The 25,747-nt window shown below is 35.4% G+C and overlaps 1 protein-coding gene across 1 annotated transcript in view; it reads left to right on the forward strand.

The window, feature by feature from the left end:
* Window positions 1-25,747, forward strand: part of GTF2F2 (general transcription factor IIF subunit 2) — a 135,787-nt gene that overhangs the window by 92,887 nt on the left and 17,153 nt on the right. The window contains exon 7 of the mRNA XM_045567247.1: window positions 15,532-15,631. Coding sequence (XP_045423203.1) covers window positions 15,532-15,631 — 100 coding nt within the window. The remainder of the gene's footprint in view (window positions 1-15,531; window positions 15,632-25,747) is intronic.

Here is a 25,747-nt window from a genome sequence, read left to right on the forward strand (position 1 = left end):
GCTAATAATTCTGATTTCTGCTCAGAGGAAACTGGAATTCTGCAGCATGGTATTTTTTAAATTTGCTGAATGGAAGTTGTTTGATCCCATCGCTGTATTCTGTTGGCATCTATCAGATAGTCATCAGATCATAAACACTAAGAAACATGATTCATACTTGAGGTATATATCAAAGTGGTTGGCTAGAGAAACATTGCTCCCATCATCATAAACAGCTTATTTATTTAATTCCTAACTTAAACATTTTTAAGAGTCAAAGAAATTAATCAGAGTTAGAAATTGAGGCTGCTTAATAATCTTGGATGCTTAGCCTTAAATAATTTCAAATAATTCTGATTATAAGCCTTCAGTTTTTAGTATAAATATGAAAATTGGAAATTACTTCTAATCACAGTAATTTTTTTAATCTTTTATTGTCTAATTTCTGTTAGGTCAGCCTCCTTGAACTACATTACTTCATTTGTTCCCTCCTACACACCCACTTTAAGTTCCTTTAGTCACTGCTTAAACTAACAGTTACATAAATCTATTTTCACTTTTTAAATGTGTTTCCTTCAGATTTCACATAGGGTAAACATGTACTTTACAAAAAATACACATTCACTAGTAGACATTATTTGGGGAAGATTGTGTAGCCTGTTCATGGTGATAGTGGTTACAGTTTCAAGAATCTGATCTAATCTTAAATGATGTAAAGATTATTACTGTACCATCTGGTATAAATTATGTAAAGTCTCACTTTAAACTGCCAAGTTTATTTTATATTTAAATTGCTTTTATCAAACATACTCCATAATTTAAGATCTACCTTGTATATTAATTAAATCCACAGAAGCCCACTTCCTTTTAGTCTTTATATTTCCATTTTGATCTGCATAAAAACACAACAAGCTCAAATCCTTATTAATTTCTTTCTTGGCTGTAAGTATTGAACCAGAAGGAACATGAGCATGTTCTAGACTATGTTCATTCGAATATATATGTTCATATACATATATATTTTTTCATTTTTTTCCTGTTTAACTCATTTATTGAATGGATTATGCTCCTAGGAAACCAAAGCCATTTGGTTGCCATTTGAGCATGTTACCCTACCATGGACACAGACTTTGCCCTTGCCTTCAGTTAGCAACACTGTGAATTTACTTCTAGTTAGTCATAGAGGAAGCAGAGAAAAAGAACTTTTTATAAAACTACCACTACAACTGGATAAAAATAATATAGAAATTTATGCTTTCCTGTTGGTAAATCAACCTCATCATCTTTCAATATAAAGATATCTACCAAAGCAACATTTGCAAAAATGTACATAAGTGACCCAAAGCATCAGCAGCTTAGAAAAATAAAATAGATTTTTTCCCATTATTTCTTGAGCATGTGTAATGGCTATACATAGCCTGTATTATAATTTTTACCATCTATGCATGTTCGTGCAGAAAACATCTTCATACATTGGGTTTTGTCCTGTAATAATAGTCATTCTGTGACTAACCAGCGCTACATGAGGAATAGCCTGATATCCCTAACATTTTGTAGGAGTTATAGGCTATAAAATAAGTGACTAAAATGTGAAGCTGTTTGTAAATAGAACTAGCAATGCAAATAAAATAACACAGAGTCTAAATCTGTAAATCATTAAGACTTTTCAGAAATATCTTGTTGACAAATCCTTTTCCTATGCTTTTCCTAAGTTTAATTGCCTTTGTACTAAGACTAGCTATTTTAAAAAACTGACTGAAACATTTCTATAATGCCTTCTTCCCAATAATAAGAAAAGATTTTTAAAATTAAAATCATAAAATGATGTATTCAGTTTTTTAAAAATCTATCCGTGGGTTCTATGTAAGAGAAGAGTTTGCATGTTGGCCCATGAGGTGGTACCAAACCACAAGCCTAGATATCTTTCGGCAGATAAGCACTTTGGGAGCTTACAGAAAGGTAGTGGTAGTTGAATGTCTGTTGAGAGGTCTGACAACATGAACTGACAAAATTGTGAAAATAGACGGTCTTAGTGTAATAATTATTATCAGTATGGTGAACTTATTAAAAGCATTAGTGTTTCCGTGATGAAACTGAATTAATTTTATTATATTATTGGCAATTTCCAGCAGTTTCTCTTTTAATTTTTAAAGAATTTTATCCACAAAGGTAAAATTTGTGAAAATAAAGTCTCACAGCTAAATCCCAACTTTAATGAATACATTTCGATCCTTAATGAAAGGAAAAGGCTTTTGCATACTGTTTATCTCATGAGTAATGCATTAGAGTTCATCATTTTGGCATAGTGAAAGACTTTGAGTTTTCTTCTTGGCTTCTTAGGACAAATTTATGGGGGGTGCACCTATCTTTTTTTTATTTTTAATGTTTGATTAGCAGTTTCAAATGCTAATGAAATTTTAGCAAATTAAATGGGAATTTTATGAAGTAAATATTGAAATTATATCTATATACTTTCATTTCTGTATTAGCCTCACAGCTTTTGCTGCTGAGACTTTACCACAAAAAGCATAAAACTAAAAATTACAAAATAGAAAAGTGGGACTGAAAGAAATTCTTATGTGATAGTCTTGTCCCTGATGCCACTGCCTAGATTTCATTTAAATCCTTCTGGACAAATTATCCAGTTCTCAAATATTCTAATCAAGATATACATGATGTGATTCAAGAATATTAAAGGGTTTGGCCGTCCCAAATACATCACACTGACTTGCCACAGTGTCTGCAGCCTCCAGGGCCCACATACAGTCATTCCTGAGTCAGACATCATCATGAGACTCTGGACTCTTTTGTTGATGATTGGAAACCAGGAAAGAGGCAGAAGGCTGGAATGAATTACGTATCTAGATGGGAGAGTTTAAATAATAGGAGCCCCTAGAATTAGTACTTAGGCAAAACTCACTTTATATTTCTGAAAGTAATCTGGGAGAGAAATGGATAGTGAAATCTCCTGAGTTGCCCATGGTAAAATGATTGTGTCAAGAAGATTGCTAAATGCTGTCTACGTTAATTCCCCGCCTCACACTCAAAAGTTCGTGAAGTTCAGTGTAGATAAGATTTGGGTAATGTATTTAAGGAATATAAAACTTTAATCTGTTGGGATTATGGGAGGAAGGGGGCCTAAGTGTTATTATTTAATATTCTCTGAAAGCATTAGCGTGTTTGGCTACTGAGGTAAAATAATGGATGTGAAGTAATCCAGAGCTATATAGAAAATCAACTAAAAAGGTCAAGGAGGTGAATAATGGGAACACTAGCCAAGTAAAACAGATGTTCAAGATTAAGGGCGGAGGGGTGTGAAACAGTTACTTTATTCATTTGTGCCCACTGTGCAGTTTGTCTGAAGGTGACCTTGTCTCTTGTGAAGACAGTTACATAACCTACTTGAATCATATTTTAACATGACAAGGGAGATGGGGAAAAATAATTTTTGAGACTAGTTGTTTAAAAATGGTTATCATGAGTAATCTGTGTAATTTAAGGAGACGTTCCACTCAAACGTGTTTTTCTACTTTTATTAAACTCAGGCACACATTCTAGTCAGTACTGGTTGAGAGTCATATATGAGGGATTGATTTGAGTGCCCTAAAGGATTAAATTCAAAAAATATTTTGCTTACTTCCAAAGTTCAGTGAGTTATTTGAATCAGATGTATGTTACCCAAAACTGTAAGCTACCATGATTTTTTAATGTCTTTTGGTGCTGTGATTAAGTTATAATTAGTTCTAATTAGCATTTCCATGAGCATTACATGTTTTACCTGCAGCTGAATGGCATTTAGAGAGAAATTTTCTTACCCTTGAAAACATCAAAAGAGATAAAGAAAGTGCTTTTTAATCTGATATAGCCAAATATCCTCCATCAGCATAAAGGATGAACACAAATTTCGTAAGTCTTGGTTCTAAGATTCAATGTGGGCCGGGCGGGGTGGCTCACGCCTGTGATCCTAGCACTCTGGGAGGCTGAGGCGGGAGGATCACTCGAGGTCAGGAGTTAGAGACCAGCCTGAGCAAGAGAGAGACCCTGTCTCTACTAAAAATAGAAAGAAATTATCTGGCCAACTAAAAATATATATAGAAAAAAATTAGCCACGCATGGTGGCACATGCTTGTAGTCCTAGCCACTTGGGAGGCTGAGGCAGTCAGATCGCTTAAGCCCAGGAGTTTGAGGTTGCTGTGAGCTAGGCTGACGCCACGGCACTCACTCTAGCCCGGGCAACAAAGTGAGACTCTGTCTCAAAAAAAAAAAAAAAGATTCAACGGGTAAACTCATATAATTATTAAAAGTTGTGCTTATTCAAATAACTCCCATACATTTCTGTTCAATATGGGTACTTGAGTGATAAGAAGTATTATTTAATCATAGCTAAAATATACTGAATGCATACTATGGGGCAGGCCATTCACTAAGTGTTTTATAAAGATTATAGCACTTATTTCTGTTATAATCCTTATTTTTCCATGCAGACACCAAGGAGTTAGAGAACTTGACTAACTTGACCAAGGTCACACCTAGTGGTGGAACTGGGAACTTAAAATCTAGTTTCAGACCCTGCCATACATACCATGATGTAGTACATTCTTTTACTCTAAGCATTATTTAAGGCAAATCTGTATGCCACAAATTTGCTTTAGTCTCTAATTTTTTAAATGTGAAATTACTGACATGAATCCGAATTCAAAAGATACTTCTTTTTTTGCTCTCTTTAATATTGAGTTATAAATATTACTGGTCCTTTTGGTAGAAAAGCTTTCACCCACCACTCCTAGGAACTATACCAAATTATCTTAAAGAATGAAACTGAAGTATTTTCCTGTTCATCATCCATTGAAGTTTAAAGTAATTTTATTTCTAGCATGGAAAGGATGGCCACTTGGTCGTGTAGTGAGGAGTAATAAAGGGTCCTTGATCAGCTCAACTTTTTTTTCCCTCATACACGTCTACATTATGTCTGTACTAAAATAGTAACTAGAGTGATTAACAGGAAATGCGTTAGCATTAAAGGGTTTCTTCCATCAAATGCTGTCCCTTCTTTCTGCCTCCCCTCCCTCTTTCATACCCTCTCCTTCCCCTTCCCCATTGCATACACATTTATTTTGAAACTCGAGCTTTCCATCCTGAAAAGCAATTCAACTTCATGAGATGGCATGAGAAATCATGCCTTACTTGAACTAAAGAAAAAAGTACTGCAATGAATAAATGGAAAATAACCAAAATTTATAATAATTATTTAAACAAAATCTTCAGGCAGTGCAAATCTTAAATACCTTGTTGCTCCCAGATTCCTAAGCAGCAGTTGTTAGGTGTGCTGCCTTTCTCGCCACGCTTCCTGAGCTTGGGCACCTGTGGTGCTTGTGTGCAACCAGAGCACTGGTGACTTACAGGTAATGTTACTGCTTTATCAGTAAAGGTGTCTACTGAACATACCTTGAAGTTCAAGATAATGAATAGATTATGTAAGGAAAGAATATAAGAGAAAAGGAAACTATGTATGATAGTAAAAATGTTCTGACTGTGACGTAAGATACTTATATTTTACTTGTTTAGTGCAGATGTTGTGTTATCTAGCTAACAGAGGTAACTAAATACTCTCTGGAATGCTGGTAGTATATTCTTCATAGAGAAGTGAAAATTAGGTAAGAGATTGACAGTCTTACAGTGTTTCCATAAAAAACAGAAATTAGTAATTAAAAAAACAAAAACAAAACAAGACACTTAACAAAAAGTCTCCATTACACTGTCATTTATTTTACCTTACTCAATACATACCAACAACTTGTGGGTAGCTATTGTTTCTAACAAAAATCTAGGAGAAAACAAAGTCCAGTGTGAATCATCATTCCCTCGCTGGGTGTAGGCCCTTCTGAACCCCTTGCTAGCTAATGTGATGGACATGTTGTGGACATCACATGATTTCTTAAATAGCTATTGATATAAATATTTTAAATTGGGAGAGCATGTATTTACCAAACTTGATGAGACATCTGAATCACTTCATTATATTTAAGATGCCATTATGATATAGGTGGTGAGCACCAGACAAGGAATCTTGATTTTTGTCCCCTTTGTCTCTGACCAGCTGTGTGATCATGGGCAAGTCACAGCTATGCTGGGTCTTAACTAGTGATTTAAATTATTAATGTATTTTTCTCATACAGAAGAATTCAACTCAGTATTAAGTCTTTCATTAAGAGGGAGGTATTAGGTGGAATCATATAAAGTTGCCAGTTTTATAAGCCAGAAATGATCAAATTTCTGTATTAAATAGAGGGAGATATTTTCTGATTCTTTGCCTGTGCACCGACTGAAATGCACTCCCCTGAGAGCAGCCTGGGCGAGAGTCCATCAGCCAACTCCTGGATTCTCCCCAGGAGGGGAGCGCGGGAATGGAGGTGGAGAGAATTGCTGTTCCTTCAATAAACTGTAGTCTTGGTGCCAGTGGTTATTTCCCGCTTGTGTCATGACTTTGCTGCTTCTACTGATAATTCTTTGCTGCTGCTTTGTTTAAAACAAAAAGCCCCTGGAACATAGATACATAGATCAAAGGGCTGCTAACTGGTGGCCTGGTGTAGCTAATATACGTGTTTTTTGATTTCGAATGGGTTTCTTGTTTGGTTGGTTTGGGGTGGGAGTGTTGCCCATTTTTTTTTCCTATTTTTTTTTCCCCATAAGTCCAGGAAAAGAGCGCAAGGTTGCCCATTTTCTAAATTGAATTAGTTGGCAATGTGATGAGTGATCTTACATAAAAATCTGATTCTCTGCATTTCCTTGAATAATGAGATCTATTAGTACTGTGCTTACCTCCCTACAGAGTAAGGGTCAGCTGGAGCTGGGGACTTGTTGCCCACCTGCGGTGAAGCATATGCTTTATTTCCAGTTCACCATCACCTCCACCTCTCACTTTTGCCTTCTGCTTCACTTGTAGGCCCCTGTACATGGTTGAGTTTGTGATTTTTGTCCTGTTTGATAGACTTTCTGCAATGATAGGAGTGTTCCATATCTTTGTCCAATATGATATCCACTAGCCACATGTGGCAAGTAAGCACTTGAAATGTGGCTTATACACCCGGAAAACTAAATTTTAAATTTTATTCATTTGTCATTAATTTAAATAGACACTTATGACTAGTGGACACCATATTGGACAGTGCAAGTCCATAGTGGACTATTTTCCTTATTGGATATTTCCTACAAGGTGAAAAATAAACTTTAATACATTTTATGTCTCTTTTCTTAAATGCCAAATCTAAATGTTAGCATACATTACTATAAGTCTTATGATTTGGAAACCAAATTATCCTCTCTGATTAAATGCATCCTAAAACTTCTTTTTTTATTCAACACATTGATATCATATGCCTGTTCATGGGCCCTATTTTTATGAAGCTTAAAAATAATAAATACTAATAGTAAAAAGACATTTGTCCAAGTAACTTAGTATTTACTATCTGTAATTCTGCAAATACCCCTGCCAGATAAGGATATAATTCATTTACTTGTTTTGTTAGCTGTAAGCCCTAAAATTTCTTCATCGCCACTCAGATCCACATTCTAATAGATTGACACATACTTATTACAATCCCTCTGAGAAGCTTTGTCCTGCTCCCAAAATATTGAAACTTCCTATAAACACACCGTCTGAAAGCTAGGCTTCTTGAGAACCTTTTGATATTGATAAAGCAGCTCAGCCTTCACCCTGGTTACTACCTCAGCTGGCCTTTCCCCCAGCCTTCTGTCCTGCTCCCAAGCTGCGCCCTTCTCCTGGAACTTCCTTTTTTAATTACCTGACTTTGGGCTGGGTGTGCCTGCTCCTTCTCACAGGCAGGCCTAGCGCTCCACTGCTGTTCCTGCTTCTCCTTGCCATGTGATTTTTCTCCTCTTACCCTGCAAATGTCAGCCGCCTCCTCCCCTTGAGGGAGGCACTGTTTACCTCCTTTCACTGCTTCGCTCTCTCCCTTTCAAAAATGAAATCTAAATTTTAAGAAAATGCACATTCTTTTGTAAAACCCATCATTTTAACAGTAACAAAAATTGCAATCAAGTATAGCTACAGCATAAAGGAAAGATGAATGCTAAACTGATGTTTACATTATGAATTGACTCCTACATTGGCAATTGCTGGTGGAAACGTGTTGTTCAGGATTTTTGTTGTTTAATTCTGTTGATAACCAGGTTAACAAAGCAATTCTGCTTAGATGTTAAAATAATCCACTTGTATGAAACCAGGCAGTATTATGGTATTTGCTAACACGGGAGTCTGCCTTTTTCTTTGTGATCTAATTGTCCAATAAAGGTGTCATTTATTCATTTGTTCAACAAATATTTATTGAGTTGCTGTTACATGAAAAACATGGTACTTATAAATGAGGACTTATAGAGGACTTATTGACTAAAATTAATAGAGTTCTCTTCCTAACTCTGACAACAGCTTAGAGTGAGAGTTGGCATTTCTTAATTTTGTTAAGTCTTACCAGTGTTCATCCTTTAAAATAGTTGGAGGATGTATATGGCTACTATTCTTTTATGTTTATATGAATTTTATATTTTCAAAATATAAAGTAATTTTAATTCCCATATAATACATAACTGTCTATAATAATGAAGAAGTACAGTCATCCCTCAGTATCCACAGGGAATTGGTCCCAGGACCCGCTCAGATACCAAAATCTGTGGATGCTGAAGTCTGTTATATAAAAGTGTCATGTTTGCATAACCTACCCTTCAGTATACTTTAAATCATCTCTAGATTACTTATAAGGCCTTATGCAATATAAATGCTATGTAAAGAGTTGTTATACTATATTTTTAAATTTGTATTTTTTTTTGTTGCATTGTTATTTTTATTGGGGCTTCCCCCCCCCCGAATATTTTCTATCCAAAGTTGGTTGAATCTTCAGATGTAGAACATTCAGATATGGAGGGCTGACTAGTTTTGATAAGGGCGATTATGAACCATGGTTATGGCCTAATGACTAGTGACATTGCCTTAATAGGAATCTTTTTTAAAAGTGTTGTACAGGAAAATATATTGTTTCTGTATGTGTAGAATTGATTAGTTGTAGGAAGGCAGATGACAGTCAAGGAGGAATTATTTGAACTAAGTTTTGTGTGATTTTAATTAGAAATTTTATTCTATTATACGGCCTTTTATGGGACCATTTAAAGTAATGATTAACTGCCAGAGTTTCAGCTGTGTTTTTGCTTACTCTGAGGAAACAGTGAGATTGAGATGATATAGGTAAAGCTCTTACCACAGTTTCTAGCACATAGTAAGTACACTTTAAATGTCTTATTATTTCTGTTGCAGTTATTGTCATTTTATTAGTGTTTTAGCTCTTAGGTCATGTAGCCCTTGAGCTTTGAGCTTTTTTTGGCTGGGGGGCGGGATTGGTAGAATTTCTATGAGATAAAACTGACTCTTCAAATAATAATCGTAGAAAGACTTGTAATTCAATGAGTTTGACTATTTCCTTATGATAGTAACAAAGCTAAATAATTTTATATGGCTAAGGTTATGCAGTGATAGTAATTGTTAATCATTATTTCTTCTCCGGAGAAGTGAGTTGCTCTTAAAGCTGTTCTACATAAGATATTTGTATCTATTTTAACCTAAGTGAGGCAGAAAGAGAAACTCACATCTTTATGTAAAACTTATTAAGAATTCAAAATAGGTGTTAATTTTTCAGTTCTCTTAATTTTCAACTGGAGTAGTTTTCTAGGTCTGAAAATGGAGCATCTCAGTTACAAATTTCTTAGTAAAACATGGTGCATCCCATAGGAAACAGTTTTGCAGTGATATAATCTGTCCACGCTTCTTAGGTTATAGTTGCTCAAGCAGAAATCTGAGCTCAGTTAATTCTTGATGCATCTCTTTCTCCTTTATCCCCCCATTCAGTTAGGCACCAATTTTTATTGAATCTGTCTTCAAAATATTTCCTAAATTTGTTTAACTTGGCTTTTACTCCTTTATCATCACCCTGTTCCAAGTAAATGTTATCTTTCTTCTGGATTAGTCACCCAGCTCCATTTTTGCCCCACTCTGTTCTGCACATAGCAGCCAGAGGAGTATTTTACCTGTGTTTTATTTTTCCCCAAGTATTTTGGTGGTTTTGATGTTACAATTCAGGCAAATATTTTAGAAACTACTTTGAAACTTCACCAACTTGAATTTCCAAGAATACAATTCTAAATTACCTAAAATTCAAAATTATGGATTTTTAAAAAAATGGAGTTTTATTTCATTAGAAAGCGTATTAGTTCAAGCTTGTCTAAATTTGTTACATGATACTTAAGAAGTTTTATACTGTGACAAATAGATAAGTATGATTTATGACTAGCAATAATTACTATCACAGTAATTATTTTATAAACGTACTGTATGTTTCCAAGCACTTTCTCTATGGGAAATACAAAAAGACCTTCTCTTTGCCTTCTACAAATATAGATGTATATTCTGAATTAGCACCAAGTATTTTTACAAATGGTTTATGAAACAAAGTAAAACAAAGCCTGGCTATATCTAAGTGATCACAGAACATTATTTTTCTTTTTCTTTTTTTTTTTTTTCTTTTTTTTTAAGACAGTCTCACTCTGTTGCCCAGGCTAGAGTGCCGTGGCATCAGCCTAGCTCACAGCAACCTCAAACTCCTGGGCTCAAGCGATCCTTCTGCCTCAGCCTCCCGAGTAGCTGAGACTACAGGCATGCACCACCATGCCCAGCTAATTTTTTCGATATACTTCTAGTTGTCCAGCTAATTTCTTTCTATTTTTTTAGTAGAGACGGGGTCTCACTCTTGCTCAGGCTGGTCTCGAACTCCTGAGCTCAATCAAACGATCCACCCGCCTCAGCCTCCCAAAGTGCTAGGATTATAGGCATGAGCCACTGCGCCCAGCGTTATTTTTCTATTCCTGTTTCTTGAAAATAACACTTTTTTTTTAATTTCTGAAAAAATTAGGACCTATTTCTAAAAATGATCAGAACAGTGATGCTTTTAGCTTGCTCCCAGTCTAGCCTAACACCTTTGTATGTAGTTTGTTGTTCTGCTTTACACACCAACTATCTCCGAATTATATTATTTTGTACAAACCCAGATAAGCTGTATCTTAACTTTGAAAGCATGTTGAGGTCAGTAATGTTTAATTTTTTATTCATAATAGAAAAAAAGATAGGAAACAATAAAGTTTTTTTTAAAAGTAATAATTTAGTACATTCTTCGGTGATGAAATGGAGTTAAAAATTGTTCTGACACTTATGAGATAATATTAAATGAATTATTTAGTGTTAAGTAAAGAACCCTGCTAAATTATTTTACACTATTCAAGGTTAATTAATGTATTTTAAGATTTAGTTCTTTAAAAATATATTTTCAGTCTTTAGATTAATCTTTGAGTTTTGAATTTTAACATGTCTTCTTTTAGTAAAATAAAACCCTCATAGTTGACTTTTTACATGTATAATAGGAAGGTTAAATTTTTGTATGAGCTCTTTATTTTTTTTAAAAAGTTAAATTGGCATTTTCTTTTATATATTTAAAAGATTAAGTACTTTGAGGATAAAAATAACATGACACTCCATGAATCATGAAATTGGCTTTTAGAATTGTTGAATTAGAATTGAAAGGGAGGTATACCACATGAACCTGAATCAGGATGCAGTGGCTACAAACACGTGTAAGAGTGTGACAAGAATAAGCTACCATTTATAAAGAAGTACTTCACTAAACAAACCGAAACCCTGAGGAATTTTTAAATTGTGAAGTAATGGGAACAATCATTTAATATGGAAGGAAGGAGCTAGTGCATGCCTCCCTTCTTGAGTGTCTCATAAGATCAAATCTTGGGGTGAGATGACTGAAACAGGGGGGATAATTTAGTGGCAGTATAACAGATAGATTACCATTTAGAGAGGCCAAACTCTTGAGCTGATTACATTAGCGGATAGGACTAAAATTAGAGCACAGAGGTGTGTTCAGAAATAGGCTGCCACTAGTTTTTTCCCCTCAAGAAGTACACGTTTATTAATAGTTCTCTTAACACTTTTTAAACATTCCTTTATCTGTCTTCAATCACTTTTTCTCTCTCTGAAGGTTTATTTCTTAGTAGCTTTGACACATCTTGGCTTGGAGGAGTCATTTCCACCTAATCTTTTTGCCTCACCTCTTATAAGCACGTGCGGTAATGCTCCAGCTTACCCTCAAATACACTCCTTGGGGTTAATCTTCTTTTCATATCAACATGCAATCATTTGTCATAATACCACCTCCCTCCTCAACCATCTTCAGTACTGCAGTTTATTATGATATTTGTTTAATGCTTCCTACTAGAGCAAGTCTTTACTGCTGTATTCCCAACCTCTAACCCAGTGCCTGGCAGAGATAGGCACCCAATAAACACCTGCTGGTTGATTGCCAACAAGAGGCTCCTAGAATCTGGTCATGACACAGCTGTAGCCTGAGGCAGATGTGGGAGGATGGTGGGGAAAGCTGAAGAGACAAGAAGGGACTAGGTTCCAAACTGGCTCGAAGTCATATGAAGGAACTTGTGCTGCATCCCCAGCATAGTAAGAGGCCATCAGAGGATCGTTAAGTCCAAATCCATTCTTGGGTGTACATCTCCCTTCTAGACTCTAGCTAGTGATTTCTGAGTCTTAACAGGGAAACGTAATCCACATTCATAGAAAGTATATGTGGCACATGGAAAGCAAAGTAACATTGTATATATCATTTATGGTTATGTATTCATTCAGATTTAAAATACATTTCCAGGGTACTTTTCCTACAACTTCTAAAATAAATAATTTTATGTACTTAAACAATAAATAGAGATTTACAAATAAGTGGAAGAATTAAAATGTTTTATATTTTCATATAGAAATAAGTATACTGAATTTGGGAATCATAGTAAAAACAAAACCTATAGTATTTATAGATTTCAAATTTAAAGAGCAGTTGGTAGATATCTAATATCTTCTCAGTAATTTGGTGTTATATACCTAAAAGTAAACGGAAGTTAAAAGTTATCTTCATCCAAAGAATTAAATAATAAGAATGTTATAAAAACAGATACCTTGGCCGGGCGCGGTGGCTCACGCCTGTAATCCTAGCACTCTGGAAGGCCGAGGTGGGTGGATCGCTCGAGGTCAGGAGTTTGAGACCAGCCTGAGCAAGAGCTAGACCCCGTCTCTACTAAAAATAGAAACAAATTACCTGGCCACCTAAAATATATGTAGAAAAAATTAGCCGGGCATGGTGGCGCATGCCTGTAGTCCCAGCTACTTGGGAGGCTGAGGCAGAAGGATCGCTTGAGCCCAGGAGTTTGAGGTTGCTGTGAGCTAGGCTGACGCCACGGCACTCACTCTAGCCAGGGCAACAAAGTGACACTGTCTCAAAAAAAAAAAAAACAGATACCTTTTATACTTCAAGTTATGCTTTTGAAGGGATTTTAAATGGAAATTATTTTTAGTCCTATTCTCCTGAACCAAAGAATTTACAGTCCCATTCAAAAAATAATAATATATAATGTTGAATATGTATTATTTTTAAATGACTAACAATTGTATGGCTTTCAGACTAACCTTCCAAGAAATTAAAGTATTTCTTTTTCCTTTAAGAGAATATACTTCCTTTTCTGAGTATAAAAGTAATAGGTGCTTATTGCAGAACACTTAGAAAACATACAGAATTCTTAAAATACATTAATTCTGATCTCTTCCCATCTTTTATGTTAGTTCCACTGTTTTAGAAAAAATCACCTCTTTCTCTCTCTCTCTTTTTTATTAAGTAGGCAGTTTTCTAACATGGTTCTCAATTTCTTTACTGTGACTATTGCTTCTCACTAGTTCCTTTTGGGTTCATTTTTCTTCTTACTGAAATAAATCCTTGAGTATTTCTCTAAGTGAGGATCTATAAATGATAAATGTAACTTTTTTGCCCCAAAATACTTTTATTTCACTCATACTCTTCAATTATAATTTAGCTAGATATGGTAGGCAATTTTCTTAAATATATTACATTCTTAAATTCTGATATCTTGCTGATGAGAAGTCTAAAATACGGGAGGGCGAGGCAGTAGGATCGCTTAAGCCCAGGAGTTTGAGGTTGCTGTGAGCTAGGCTGACACCACGGCACTCTAGCCAGGGCAACAGATCGAGACTCTCTCTCTCTCTCTCTCTCTCTCTCTCTCTCTCTCTCTCTATATATATATATATATATATATATATATATATATATATATATATAAATTGTATAGTGATGCTTGTGAAAAATAGTTGCCTGCAGTTTTTTCCCCTTTAAAACAGTTTTTAAAATTTGCCGTGTTGATATGCCAAATGAACTAATCTAATTTGTAAATAAATGGTTGTGTGTGAGTCATGCTATATTTAATACAAAACAAAATATCCCAAGATTGTTACTTGAGTATGTATTATGGACATATATGCTCCGTGTGATGCCATATATTTATTTTATGGCTATTTTTCCAAAAGTGGCATTTTGAAATATATTTTAATTTGAGTCCTGCAATAGTTCCAGAACAGTGCTGTCTAGTAGAAGTTTCCGTGATGATGGAAAGGTTCTATATCTGTACTATCCAGTAAGCGAGCCACTAGTCCCTAGACCTTGAATGTTGATGTATTCTCTTTTCATTTACCTTTATCTCTTACCAGGTGAATATAAGTTTTGAATTAATAACTTGTTTAGTTTTAGACCTGCATTCCCCAACCCCTGGGGCCGCAGACCAGTACTGTTCCATAGCTTGTTAGGAACTGGGCCGCACAGCAGAAGGTGAGCAGCAGGTGAGCAAGCAAAGCTTCATCTGTATTTACAGCCACTCCTCATTGCTCATATTACTGCCTGAGCTCCACCTCCTGTCAGATCATTGGCAGCATCAGATTCTCATAGTGCAACTCCTAGTGAAAACTTGCTCATGCGAGGGTTCTAGGTTGTGCACTCCTTATGAGAATCTAATGCATGATGATCTGAGGTGGAGCTGAGGTGGTGATGATAGCACTGGGGAATGGCTGCAAATACAGATTATCATTAGCGGAGAGGTTTGACTGCACAATATATGTAATGCACTTGAATCATCCTGAAACCATCCTCCCTGCCCCAGCCCCCAGTCCGTGGAAAAATTGTCTTCCATGAATTCAGTCTCTGGTACCAAAAAGGTTGGGGACCACTGTTTTAGACCATGTAATTTAAGATAATTCATTTTTACATGCAGATTTTTTTCCAAAAATTTAAAGTTGATTAGTTTCTTGGTTTTAGTGGTTGAGGTTTGCCTGTGCAATATAGGATGAGAAGTATGTTGTGGAATTATGATGAGATAGTTTGTATGTTTAGCTTATGGTATTTGTTTCTACATTACAGTCATATATATATTCAGTCTGTTTTTCAAGTATTAAGGCTAGTATATTCTCTGAAGTTACCTTTTTATATATTAATTGTTATTTATTAAGAAGAAGAATTATAGAAGTAACTCTTCAGGTTTCATTCTCCTAAACAAGTAGATGTGTTAATAATGCCTTATGTTTTTCAGATTGCAAATAGAAGAATCTTCCAAACCTGTAAGGCTATCACAACAACTGGACAAAGTTGTAACAACCAATTACAAGCCTGTTGCCAATCATCAGTACAATGTAAGTCTTGCGTGTCTCTTTTCATTCTGTTATATCTTTGTTCTTTTCTGTATCATAGAGTGTTAGGCTTTGAAAGGACCTCAGCAGTCATACACCTTGCTGCCGGGTGCTTGAATTATAGTACCTGATCCAAGCTTATTAATAAAAAGGAATGTGACAATTTTCCAAGTGTAGAAAAGATATTAGCTCTATATCGTAAATTATACAATGAGAAAAAGGCAGCCACTCTTCAGATGTCTCTTGATAACTTTTTACAAAGAAATAAAACACTTCAATTCTCAATGTTACTAATTTTCTAAATCACAATGAACTAAATATTAGTTTTACTTTTTTCCCCCTATACTTTTATGACTAACCATAAGAGAATTTTTAATGTGTTGACAAAAAATTTTAAAGGTCATGGAGCAATAGTAGTTTTTCCCTTTGATTGTTAGAATCGCTTTGCCTAGTTTCAGCTTTCAGAGGCATTTTTATGGTTTCATATACCTTGCAAAGTGAAGACTGCCGGTACGGTATCCCCCCCTTATCCATGGTTTTACTTTCATGGTTTCAATTACCTACAGTCAACTACAGTTGGAAAATATTGAATGGAAAATTCTAGAAATAAACAATTCACAACTTTTAAATTGTGCACGATTCTAAGTGGTGTGATGAAATCTCACACTGTCCCACTCCATCCCATCCAGAATGTGAATCATTCCTTTATCCAGCATATCCACACTGTATACCCTACCCACCTGTTAGTCACTTAGTACCCTTCTCAGTTGTCAGATCAACATATCACAAGAAAAAGGGTGAGTACAGTACAATAAAATCTTTTAAAAGAGAGAGAGACCACATTCACATAACTATTATAGTATATTATTATAATTGTTCTATTTTATTATTAGTTATCAATCTCTTGCCATATCTAATTTATAAATTAAACTTTATCATAAGCATGTATGTATAGGAAAAAAAATAGTATATATAGGTGTGGTACTACTAGCCATGGTTTCAGGCATCCACTGGGGGTCTTGGAACATATCTCATGAAGATGAGGAAAGGCTATTGTATGTGTTTTCAAAATCTTTTTTATTGACATATATATCTTTTATATACTATATATGTCATATACACATTTATTGTTTACATAATATGTATTGTGTACATATTTGTGCCAAGCACTATTCTGAGTACTTCATAAATGGTGACATTTAATCTTCATAACTACCCTATGAAGTAACTACTACTCTTATGCTTATTTTATAGACGAGCTAACTGAGACACAGGTTAGCTTACCTGAGGTCACACGGTATGATTGACTAGACCAGGTGTTGAACCCATGCAGTCTGTCTTAGGAGCCACACTCTTAACCACTGTGTATGTTGCCACAGCTCATTAGCAATTCTAAAAGGGCCAAGGGTTTGGGGTTTTGAAAAACCTGTAATGTAGTCAGTGTGATGATTTCCTGAAAATAAAATGCCTAAGCTAAGTAGCTATTAACAGTTGAAATCTTGTGTCCTACTTTGTTGCTTAAGATTCCTCTTGACACTGAGTTTAGGAACAAAACCCTCTTTAAGACTATGCTTAAATATACAGATTTATTAAGTGACATAGAATAGTATCTGCCAACCACTACTGTACGATATTTGAGTTCCTTATGGTTATTTTACATGAAAGAGAGCAAATGCAAATGCCACCAGGGCTAAGCAGACATCTTAAATAAGTAGAACGATGACATTTAAGAAGGTAAATGTTAGGGACTGTGTGAACTGGAGAGCACATGACCCTTTCAAATACAACCAAATTTTTAAAATTGCTATACTGCGTGGATTAAACTAAGTAGATCAAAGTTCAGCTGCATCTAGCCAGGCTTCCATTTTGCAGCCTCTGGTTATACTTCAGAGGAAAAGTAAACTAAATAAAGACAGGCACGATAAGTAGAGACAGGAGTGTCAGATAATTAATCCAAGACAGGTATTTTTCTGTTGTCCCTTGATTGAGACAAATAGATAAAAGTCTACTTTCTTGTCCTTTTCTACTCTTAGATGGGAATTCATACAATTTTCTGGAGCTCAGTAGAAATAGAAAAGTAAAATTGTATAGGTCTTAGTTGTCTTCATCTTTCTTATTCATTAGTGTGCTTCCCCTCTGCTTTTTTTCCTCCTCTCATGGGCCAGGCTTCTGTATACAGTTTCCACCCTCATATATGTTTTCATCACAGTGAGGACAGGAAGGACCACACTTTCCATAGGCTGTAAAGAGCTGTTATCTTTCTGGCGGGAAGTTTGGTAATTTGTGTCAAAAGCATTATAAGAGGATATGTCCTTTGACTTTGCAATGTTGTATCTAGGAATTTATCATAGACAAGTGCCCAAAGGTACATATACAACGTTTCTTTCTATTGTTTAATATAGGAAAAGACTGGAAACAAACATCCCGTCCCAAATTGGGATTGGTTAAATATTTTAAGTCATTATTTTTGGATAGTAGGATCTAGAGTGATTTGATCCTAATTTTCCTCTTTATAAAATCTTTTCCAGTCGTGATGTTGTCATAGTGAGCATGTATTTTCTGAATTGGTACAGTGAGCAGTAAAGCTCTTCTTTTGGGATGGGAAGGGAAGAAAGCAGGGGGACCTTCAGCCGTGACAGTACCTACCACAGTTGTCTAACATTTATCTTCTCTCAACAACCAATATTTTTTAAATACCTGTTTGTGCCTGAGATACATACCCCTGGTGTATATATATAAATAAATAAAATCCCTGTCTTCAAGGAGCTACCATTTCTTTCAGTTCTCTGGTTGTGCCTTTCTAGATCTTCAGTTGGGGTACAATGTATAATTCTTTTCAAGTAGTGAGTCCACATGTCTATATTATGATCATTTTTCCCTTAGTTCCACTGCAAGGGTCACCCTTGCTATACTGCTGCAGACCATCATTTCTGAGGCAAAAGGCAAAGCTCTCTTGGGTTGATCAAAGCTGGCACTTTGATAGTACCAGAGCTCTGACTTCTGCCATTGACGCTCTACCTAGCAGATATAGAAGGCAGATACCAAATGTCATGTTTTGGTGTGTTTTGGCATTGTTTTCTTTTTACTACTAAAGTAAGTACAAATTATATTCTGAACTCCTTCTTAGTTAGTATATAAAGCTACAGCATCCACTTTAACAACATTGAACATTAAGTGACATTTCAGTTCAAGGTGTTAAGGTTGTCATAGTGTAAATGAGTCATTATAGTAATGAATCATATATTAGTCTTTGATTAAGGTTTTTTTTAACATAAAAACAAAGATTGACTATAATCTACCACATTGCATTTGAATGTTCAGTGATTATTTTCTATGCGAGTATATCAGAATGGGTGAGGGTACCTGCCTAGCTTTAAAAAGCATATTCAGTATTGTAGTATAATACCAACTATAGAAAGAGTATAAAATTTTTTGTTATTTATCAGAGGGGACATTTATTTTTAAAAGATTGAGAAACATCAGCATAGGTCAGCAAGAATGATTTAGAAGTAACATAATCAAGACGTTCAATAAAAAACTTTAAACTCAATATAATGTTGAAATGTTTTCAAAGTTTTGCCAGATGGAGCTATATAAACATGAAGCCCAGTATTTTTCATTTTAACATTGAATGCAATTTCAGAATAAAAATAAGGAAAAAATTTTGTACAATAAATGAAAGAGGGGGTGGAAAATTACGTAAGTATTTGCAAAAATATATTGCTACATTTGATCAGAAAGAAACTACCTTGCATTTACTCCCAGAAACTTTTCACCCACCTATGGCACATAAATGAATTTACATTTATTATTATTTACATCTGGAGAATATCCAGTTTTGTACTTGAAGCTACTCTAAGCATTAATTTCAAATTTATCTCCTTAGTTCACAAAACTCTGGGATATAATATCTACCATACTTGCCATTCAGAAAGCATTTATTGAGCCACAAAGAATTATATGATTAGTATTTTGTCTTAGAATACACCTTCCTTGAAATTGCAGCCTTGAAAACCCTCCTCTTACTAGGATATGACCTATTGGGTTTTTCCCTAGGTGATATTTACTGTGCCTTAAATCTTCATTAAGTTTCTAAAACTTGAATTGGTTCATGTGAGTCAGCGTTTTCCAAAGTAAGTTTTTGTAACACTAACATTGTGTTTGCTGGGGAGGGGGGGAAGGTGTGTAAAAAGGATTCTGTGTTAAAAGAACTTGTAGATTCTGATAATGCACCCCCTTTTCAAAATTGACACTGCATCTGAATATACTAAAGATGGGGGACCTTCAGGAATTTGATTAATCCTGCAATTTGCAAACATTTGAACATCAAATTTTCCTTCTCTCATTCTTTGAATTAGTGAAAACAAATTTTGGGAAATAATAGGGACATCAAAGTAGGGTTTACAAGAGGGCCCATTGGGTGAGGGGGAAAATATTGTAACTTAACATTTATCTTGTTCTTCCCCTAATAAAGGAAGGAAATGGTGCTTTAGAAATACTTACTATGCAGATTGGCCCTGGCACCCTTGTGCAGTCCGTATGCCAGTCAGTCATTTTTCAGCAGAAGAGTGGAAATGGTTCAACACTAAGGGGCTGACTGTGGTGCCCTCATATTTTCATTTGCTTTCAACTCAATCTCAAATAATGAAGAAATGGCTTTAAAATGTGCAAAGAAACTGTTGGTTATAAATAATACTAATAAAGCAAACATATATGAACAAGAAAGTGGAAAAACAAATACTTATCTTGCTTCTAAAATGATCTCTTTATCAATCATTTTATGAGGTAGAAACAATGGCAATGTAATCAGATGTGACAAGAACTTGGCCATTCCAAAAAGGAAATTATCAGTATCATTTTAAATATAGCTTGTCACGCCCTATCTTTAATGACTCATTGTCTATCACAGAATCAAAATCAACTCTAGATATTTTGAGCAGAAAGGGACTTAATGCAGGGAGTTGGTTACAAATGATTTATGAATACAAAATGGAAGGGCTGAAGTTGCAAAAGGGAGAAGGGGGATGGTTACCAAAGATCAGGAAGCTGCTGTAGCAGGAAATGCTCCTACAATTCAAAAAAAAAAGAAAAAAAATCTCCCTTTCTCCTACTTTTATTCTCCCATTGGCAGAACCCCAGCTGGAAACTAGCTAGCAAGGAATTTTTGAAAATGTAGCCATGACCACCAAGGCTGGAGCTGAAGGCTTATTGCCAATAACTGGCACTGTGACCCTTGACCTTTGTGGATATTATACCTTAAGTTATATTAGATATTGCTGATACAAAGTGTCAATTTAAAACAAATCACACAATTTATAAATTTAGAAAGGAGAGTTTTATTTCTTAAGACGGTGATTGAAACCTGTAGGCAGGAAGCCCAGCTCCGGCCAAAAACTGAAAGCAAGCACTTCCAGGGAGGGGACGGTGGAACAAATTTATGCTTAACAGGTTGGCTAAGTATACACGTTCAACAGGTTACAGCATGAGCTGTGAATATTCACGAAGGGGGTCTTAACACATATACTGAATAAACATATATGTTACATGCATCCCATGTTCACTATGGAGTGGAGACTTAACATTTAAATGCATTACAGTTGGGCTGAGTCAGCTGATGTGTAAGATTCCTTCCAACTCCTTCCATCTTTGAATCTAAGTAAGGGTACTTCTGTATGTGTGTTTTGTTTGTGTGTACATCCTCATCTAGCCTGTGTAAATTTCACAGCGTTCTTGTATGTATTCTATAGTCTTTTATAACCTTTCTTATAAGGAATCCCTTTTCTCATGACAAATCATGTCGTCTGTTGTCTAGATATTGTTTCTCAGGGTTGGCTGTATACTAGACTAGAATCACCCAGGAAGCTTTTTAAAAAAGAAATATACCTCCAGAGATTGATTTAATTGATTTAATGTGGACAACCAACTATCTTAGTTTTTTAAGCTCCCTGGGTAATTAAGCACGCAGCCACTGATCCAAAGAGATAGGAACTTTTTATAGTTCTGCCTACCATCTCCTATGTGATGGTTGTGGGGAAGGTGTTCAGTAATGGTACCTGGGAGGAAACCAGGAAGTCTCTTTCTAATAAACCTAGGATTTTTAAAAAGAATTAATATTTTCTTATTTTTGTTATTATTGCCACCCTGCAGTTTGGAAAAAAAAGATTTTTCTCTGCCTTTTTTTTTTCCCTTGGTAAGAGCTCTTGGTCAGATGGTGATAGAGAATTAGAAAAGCTTAACTAGAAAACTGATTGTTTGAAGGAACAGAATAACTATATAAAATCTTGAGGTAAACCCCCAGGAACTGGAAAGGAAATTTATTTTTATGTATATGTGATCTTCCCTTCAGTGTGTCAGCCAACTATGTTAACTAAGAGCCAGAACTAAGGTTTTGGGTCTTTTTTTTAAGTTATATGCATAAATTTTGAATTTTACTGATGAAAATGAATGTCTGCAGGACTGTATCATGAAGGCTTTTCAGCAATATTTGCCTGTTATATAGTATAAATATACTACATGCTTTGTCCATTTGAATTTGCACACCAAGGACTGACCGATTCTAAGGAATTAATTTTCCCCAAGAGATAATGACACACTAGGCAGAAATAGAAGCATTGGTTGAGGGGTGGGGGGAGTAATCTTTCATAAGGATTTGACACGCAAAGCCATGATATTCAAGGCTGTCATGCTCACTTCAAAAGTTAAAAGCCTTTACAAAGACTGCCTTGACAAAGCAAAGTATTTCTGCAAACAACAATCTAGAAATTTACAGACATCTGTATTATAATATTTTAATTGGTAGTAGGTGGCATTTATAATTTTAGTCAGTGATTAAAGTTTCAGTAATGACAGTTGAACATCTATATACCACATCCACAATAGATTTTCAACATTTGGTTGCATTTTAGTGGAGAATAATTTGTGTTCTATTGTGAAAGTAAAATTAATTGTGTATGATGAATTTTTTGGATTGTAAAAATTTGTAACTGGAGACTTAATTTACAGTGCTTTCTGAACTGACATTTATTTTTATGCAGTCAGGCAGTGATCTAAGGTCATTGGGGGCAGGTAGAAGATCAGTAATTAACATTCACATAATACAGGAGCTATTTCTACTCCAGTCTTACTAATAATTTGTAGTGGCTGCTAACAAGTTAGATATCTGACAGCTTTGAATAACATTTTCTTACAATGCCTGTGTGCCAGTGAGAAACAAAATGCCCAGAGGGAAAAGAGCTAAGAAGAAGAGAAATAACATTATCTCAAAACTACAGTCTTCTCCTAAATAGACTAGTTCATATCATTTGTAGTTTATTTGTACAATTAATTTTATTTGTAGTACTAAGTTGTGAATATAATATTAAGATTACCATTTCTACACTGTTTAGTTTAAAAAAGAAAAGCTACTTCAGGGACGTTAGTTTTCTCCTAAGTTTAGATATTAATAACTTAATAACCATGGAAATTATTTAAATCCCTTTTTATAATTAACACATACACTGGAACTACTTATCTGATATCAAAGAGCAGGATTTGAGTTATGAGCCTGTCATAGACATTATCAAAAAAGATTTAACTAATTGCTGTATTACAAAAATTTTGTTTTAAAACAATCTTTTCTATAAAGTATTCTATAGTACAGGTCCTGTTTTTATTTTTAAACAAATGTAGGGTTAAAATTCTCTAAAAAATAGGGAAATGGAATATTTCTATTTTTATTGCTATTATTAATTTATATGTCTGGGTTTTCAGATTACGCTTTCGAGAGTTTTTGTTCACTAGGCAAAAGTAGTGTTAGGCTGTGCACTGCTCCCGGGAATTGAGCCAGTGATGGACATGGTTAACACAGAAAGATAAGCATGCATTTCTAGTCTGTTTTCCCTCTCATTTTAAAGGAGGAAGGCACCAACATGAAATGCAATTATATGAGATTGAAGCATGTAAACCAAGATTTTTTTTTTAATCTGGGTAGAATTTGGTAGTTTTCTTACTATCCATTAACATTATTCATCACAACTTTATGTTACCTTTAATCTTAACCCTAGTTTTGATTTTAAAGTTCCTTTCTAATTTATTCTAAATTCTTACCTCTGATTCAGGCCCTCTTAGCTCTGGCACCTGGCTCTGGGGTTGGGACAACCTGATAACAAACACTTCACTTTTTCTCTCCACTGCCAACTAGAATAGCCTCCCTGAAGCGGGCTATCTTGCTTTACCAGTGGGTTTGTTTATTTGGAAACATTTTTCCTATTAATCTTACTAGCTTCTCCAATCATTTTACGGGATGAAGAGCCTGCTAAGTGTGGAAAGTGGATATGCTATCCCTTCTCCTCTTTCCTATTTCCTGAATTTAACTTTTTCTATCTTCTTTCAGCAAAAATTAAAGCTGGAAAAGGAGGTCAGACAATATCATGCGGCTATGGCCCCTATAGAATACAAAAGCCTAGCACTGGTCTGTTGCTAGGTACGCACTTTCTTTGCATTGTCTTTCTTGAAGACTAATGGCCTTTGGCTATAAATGAAATCCTACATCCCACTCAAGCCTGTGGGAAGGGAGTGGCTTTTCCCACCTCTCCTTACTTTTAGTCCTTCTTCTGTTTTCCAAGTCCCAAGTTAAGTTTCTCATCCCAGGCTTGGCCAGAACAAAGGATTATATCTTCATCCCCTGATCCAGACTTTTTCCTACTTTTCAGCAGGCCCCCTTTCTAGACTATCCAATGCAATATAAACATAAACTCATTCAAGTGCAGTGCAACAGCAAAAGGAGATTTCAGGATACAAACTAAGTAAATATGAAAAACATGGTATGTTTAAGTCACTGGTCAGCAAAGAGAGGCTTAAAATATTTATCCCTAAAGACATTCCATGATATCATTCCATTTTTTCATCCAAAGACCCTGATGCTTGGATTTAGGAGTTTTGTCCTAGTCTGTCATATTTTCTTTCTCCACAATAGTTCTATCCTTCTTTTGACCCTAGAAAAAGGAAATTCCTCTTTGAATGAACCTCAGGTCCATCCCCTTTGGTCTTAGCTGTCACTATAGCTTCCTTCTTTGGTGAATTGGGGCAGACTGTACACTTCTGCCTTTGTTGTTAAGTGCATTTTTTGGTCTGTTTTTGCCTGTTCCCCACATTGGGAAAACTCCTTAGTCAAAGATTTCACTGGTCTCTCCTCTCTCCAGTCTTGCTTCTGGCTCTTCTCTAAATCCTCTGTAGCTGCCCATAGTTGTTCTCTTTCCTACTTTTCTCATCCAGAAAATCTTGAGGCTGGCTGGATTTCATTCCTTCTCAGCAATATAGTCTGAGTCATACATTTGCATTTTTTTTCACCATCGTGATCTTGCCCTAGGTAGCTTTATGGTTTGTCACTGCATTTGAAATGCTCAAGGCCCTTTATATACATTTTAATCCATGAGCCCTAAGAAGGATTTACCCTTGGAAAGAGAACACTGTCTTATCCGCCCCTTATCATGGTGCAGTGCCTAGTGCATAGTCCATGCTTAACCTGCTGAATGCATTTTGAATTGTACTACCAGAATTGACATATCAAAAAATTAGGATGATTAAGTTAGTCCTTTCCCCTGTGTCCCTCCTAATTTTATTTAATTAAAAGATAGGGCCAGTGTGGTGGTTTATGCCTATAATCCTAGCACTTTGGGAGGCCGAGATGGGAAAATTGCTTGAAGCCAGGAGTTTGAGACCAGCCTGAGCAAGAGCGAGACCCCGTCTATACAAAAAATAGAAAAATTAGCCAAGCATGGTGGCGCGTGACTATAGTCCTAGCTACTAGGGAGGCTGTGGCAGGAGAATAGCTTGAGCCCAGGAGGTTACAATGAACTATGATGAGCCCCTGTCTCTAAAAACAAAAGGAAAGAAAGAAAGATAGATAGATACTCAGGCTTGTCAGAGTTGCCTTTTGCTACTAATTTGACCATCTCTGATTATGTGTAAAGATATATTTTTAGTTTTAACATCAACACATCAATAAAAACCAAATTTTATCCTTTTTAGTAACAAATATCTATTGTTAAAAATATAGAGAGTAAGCCTATAACTACCTGAGGCTAGAATTTTTGCAATAATTTAGTTTGTAAGTTTTGAAATGCACTTCATTGCTGTTGA

Source organism: Lemur catta, chromosome 13, assembly GCF_020740605.2.
Source record: "Lemur catta isolate mLemCat1 chromosome 13, mLemCat1.pri, whole genome shotgun sequence".
Lineage (NCBI taxonomy): Eukaryota > Metazoa > Chordata > Mammalia > Primates > Lemuridae > Lemur > Lemur catta.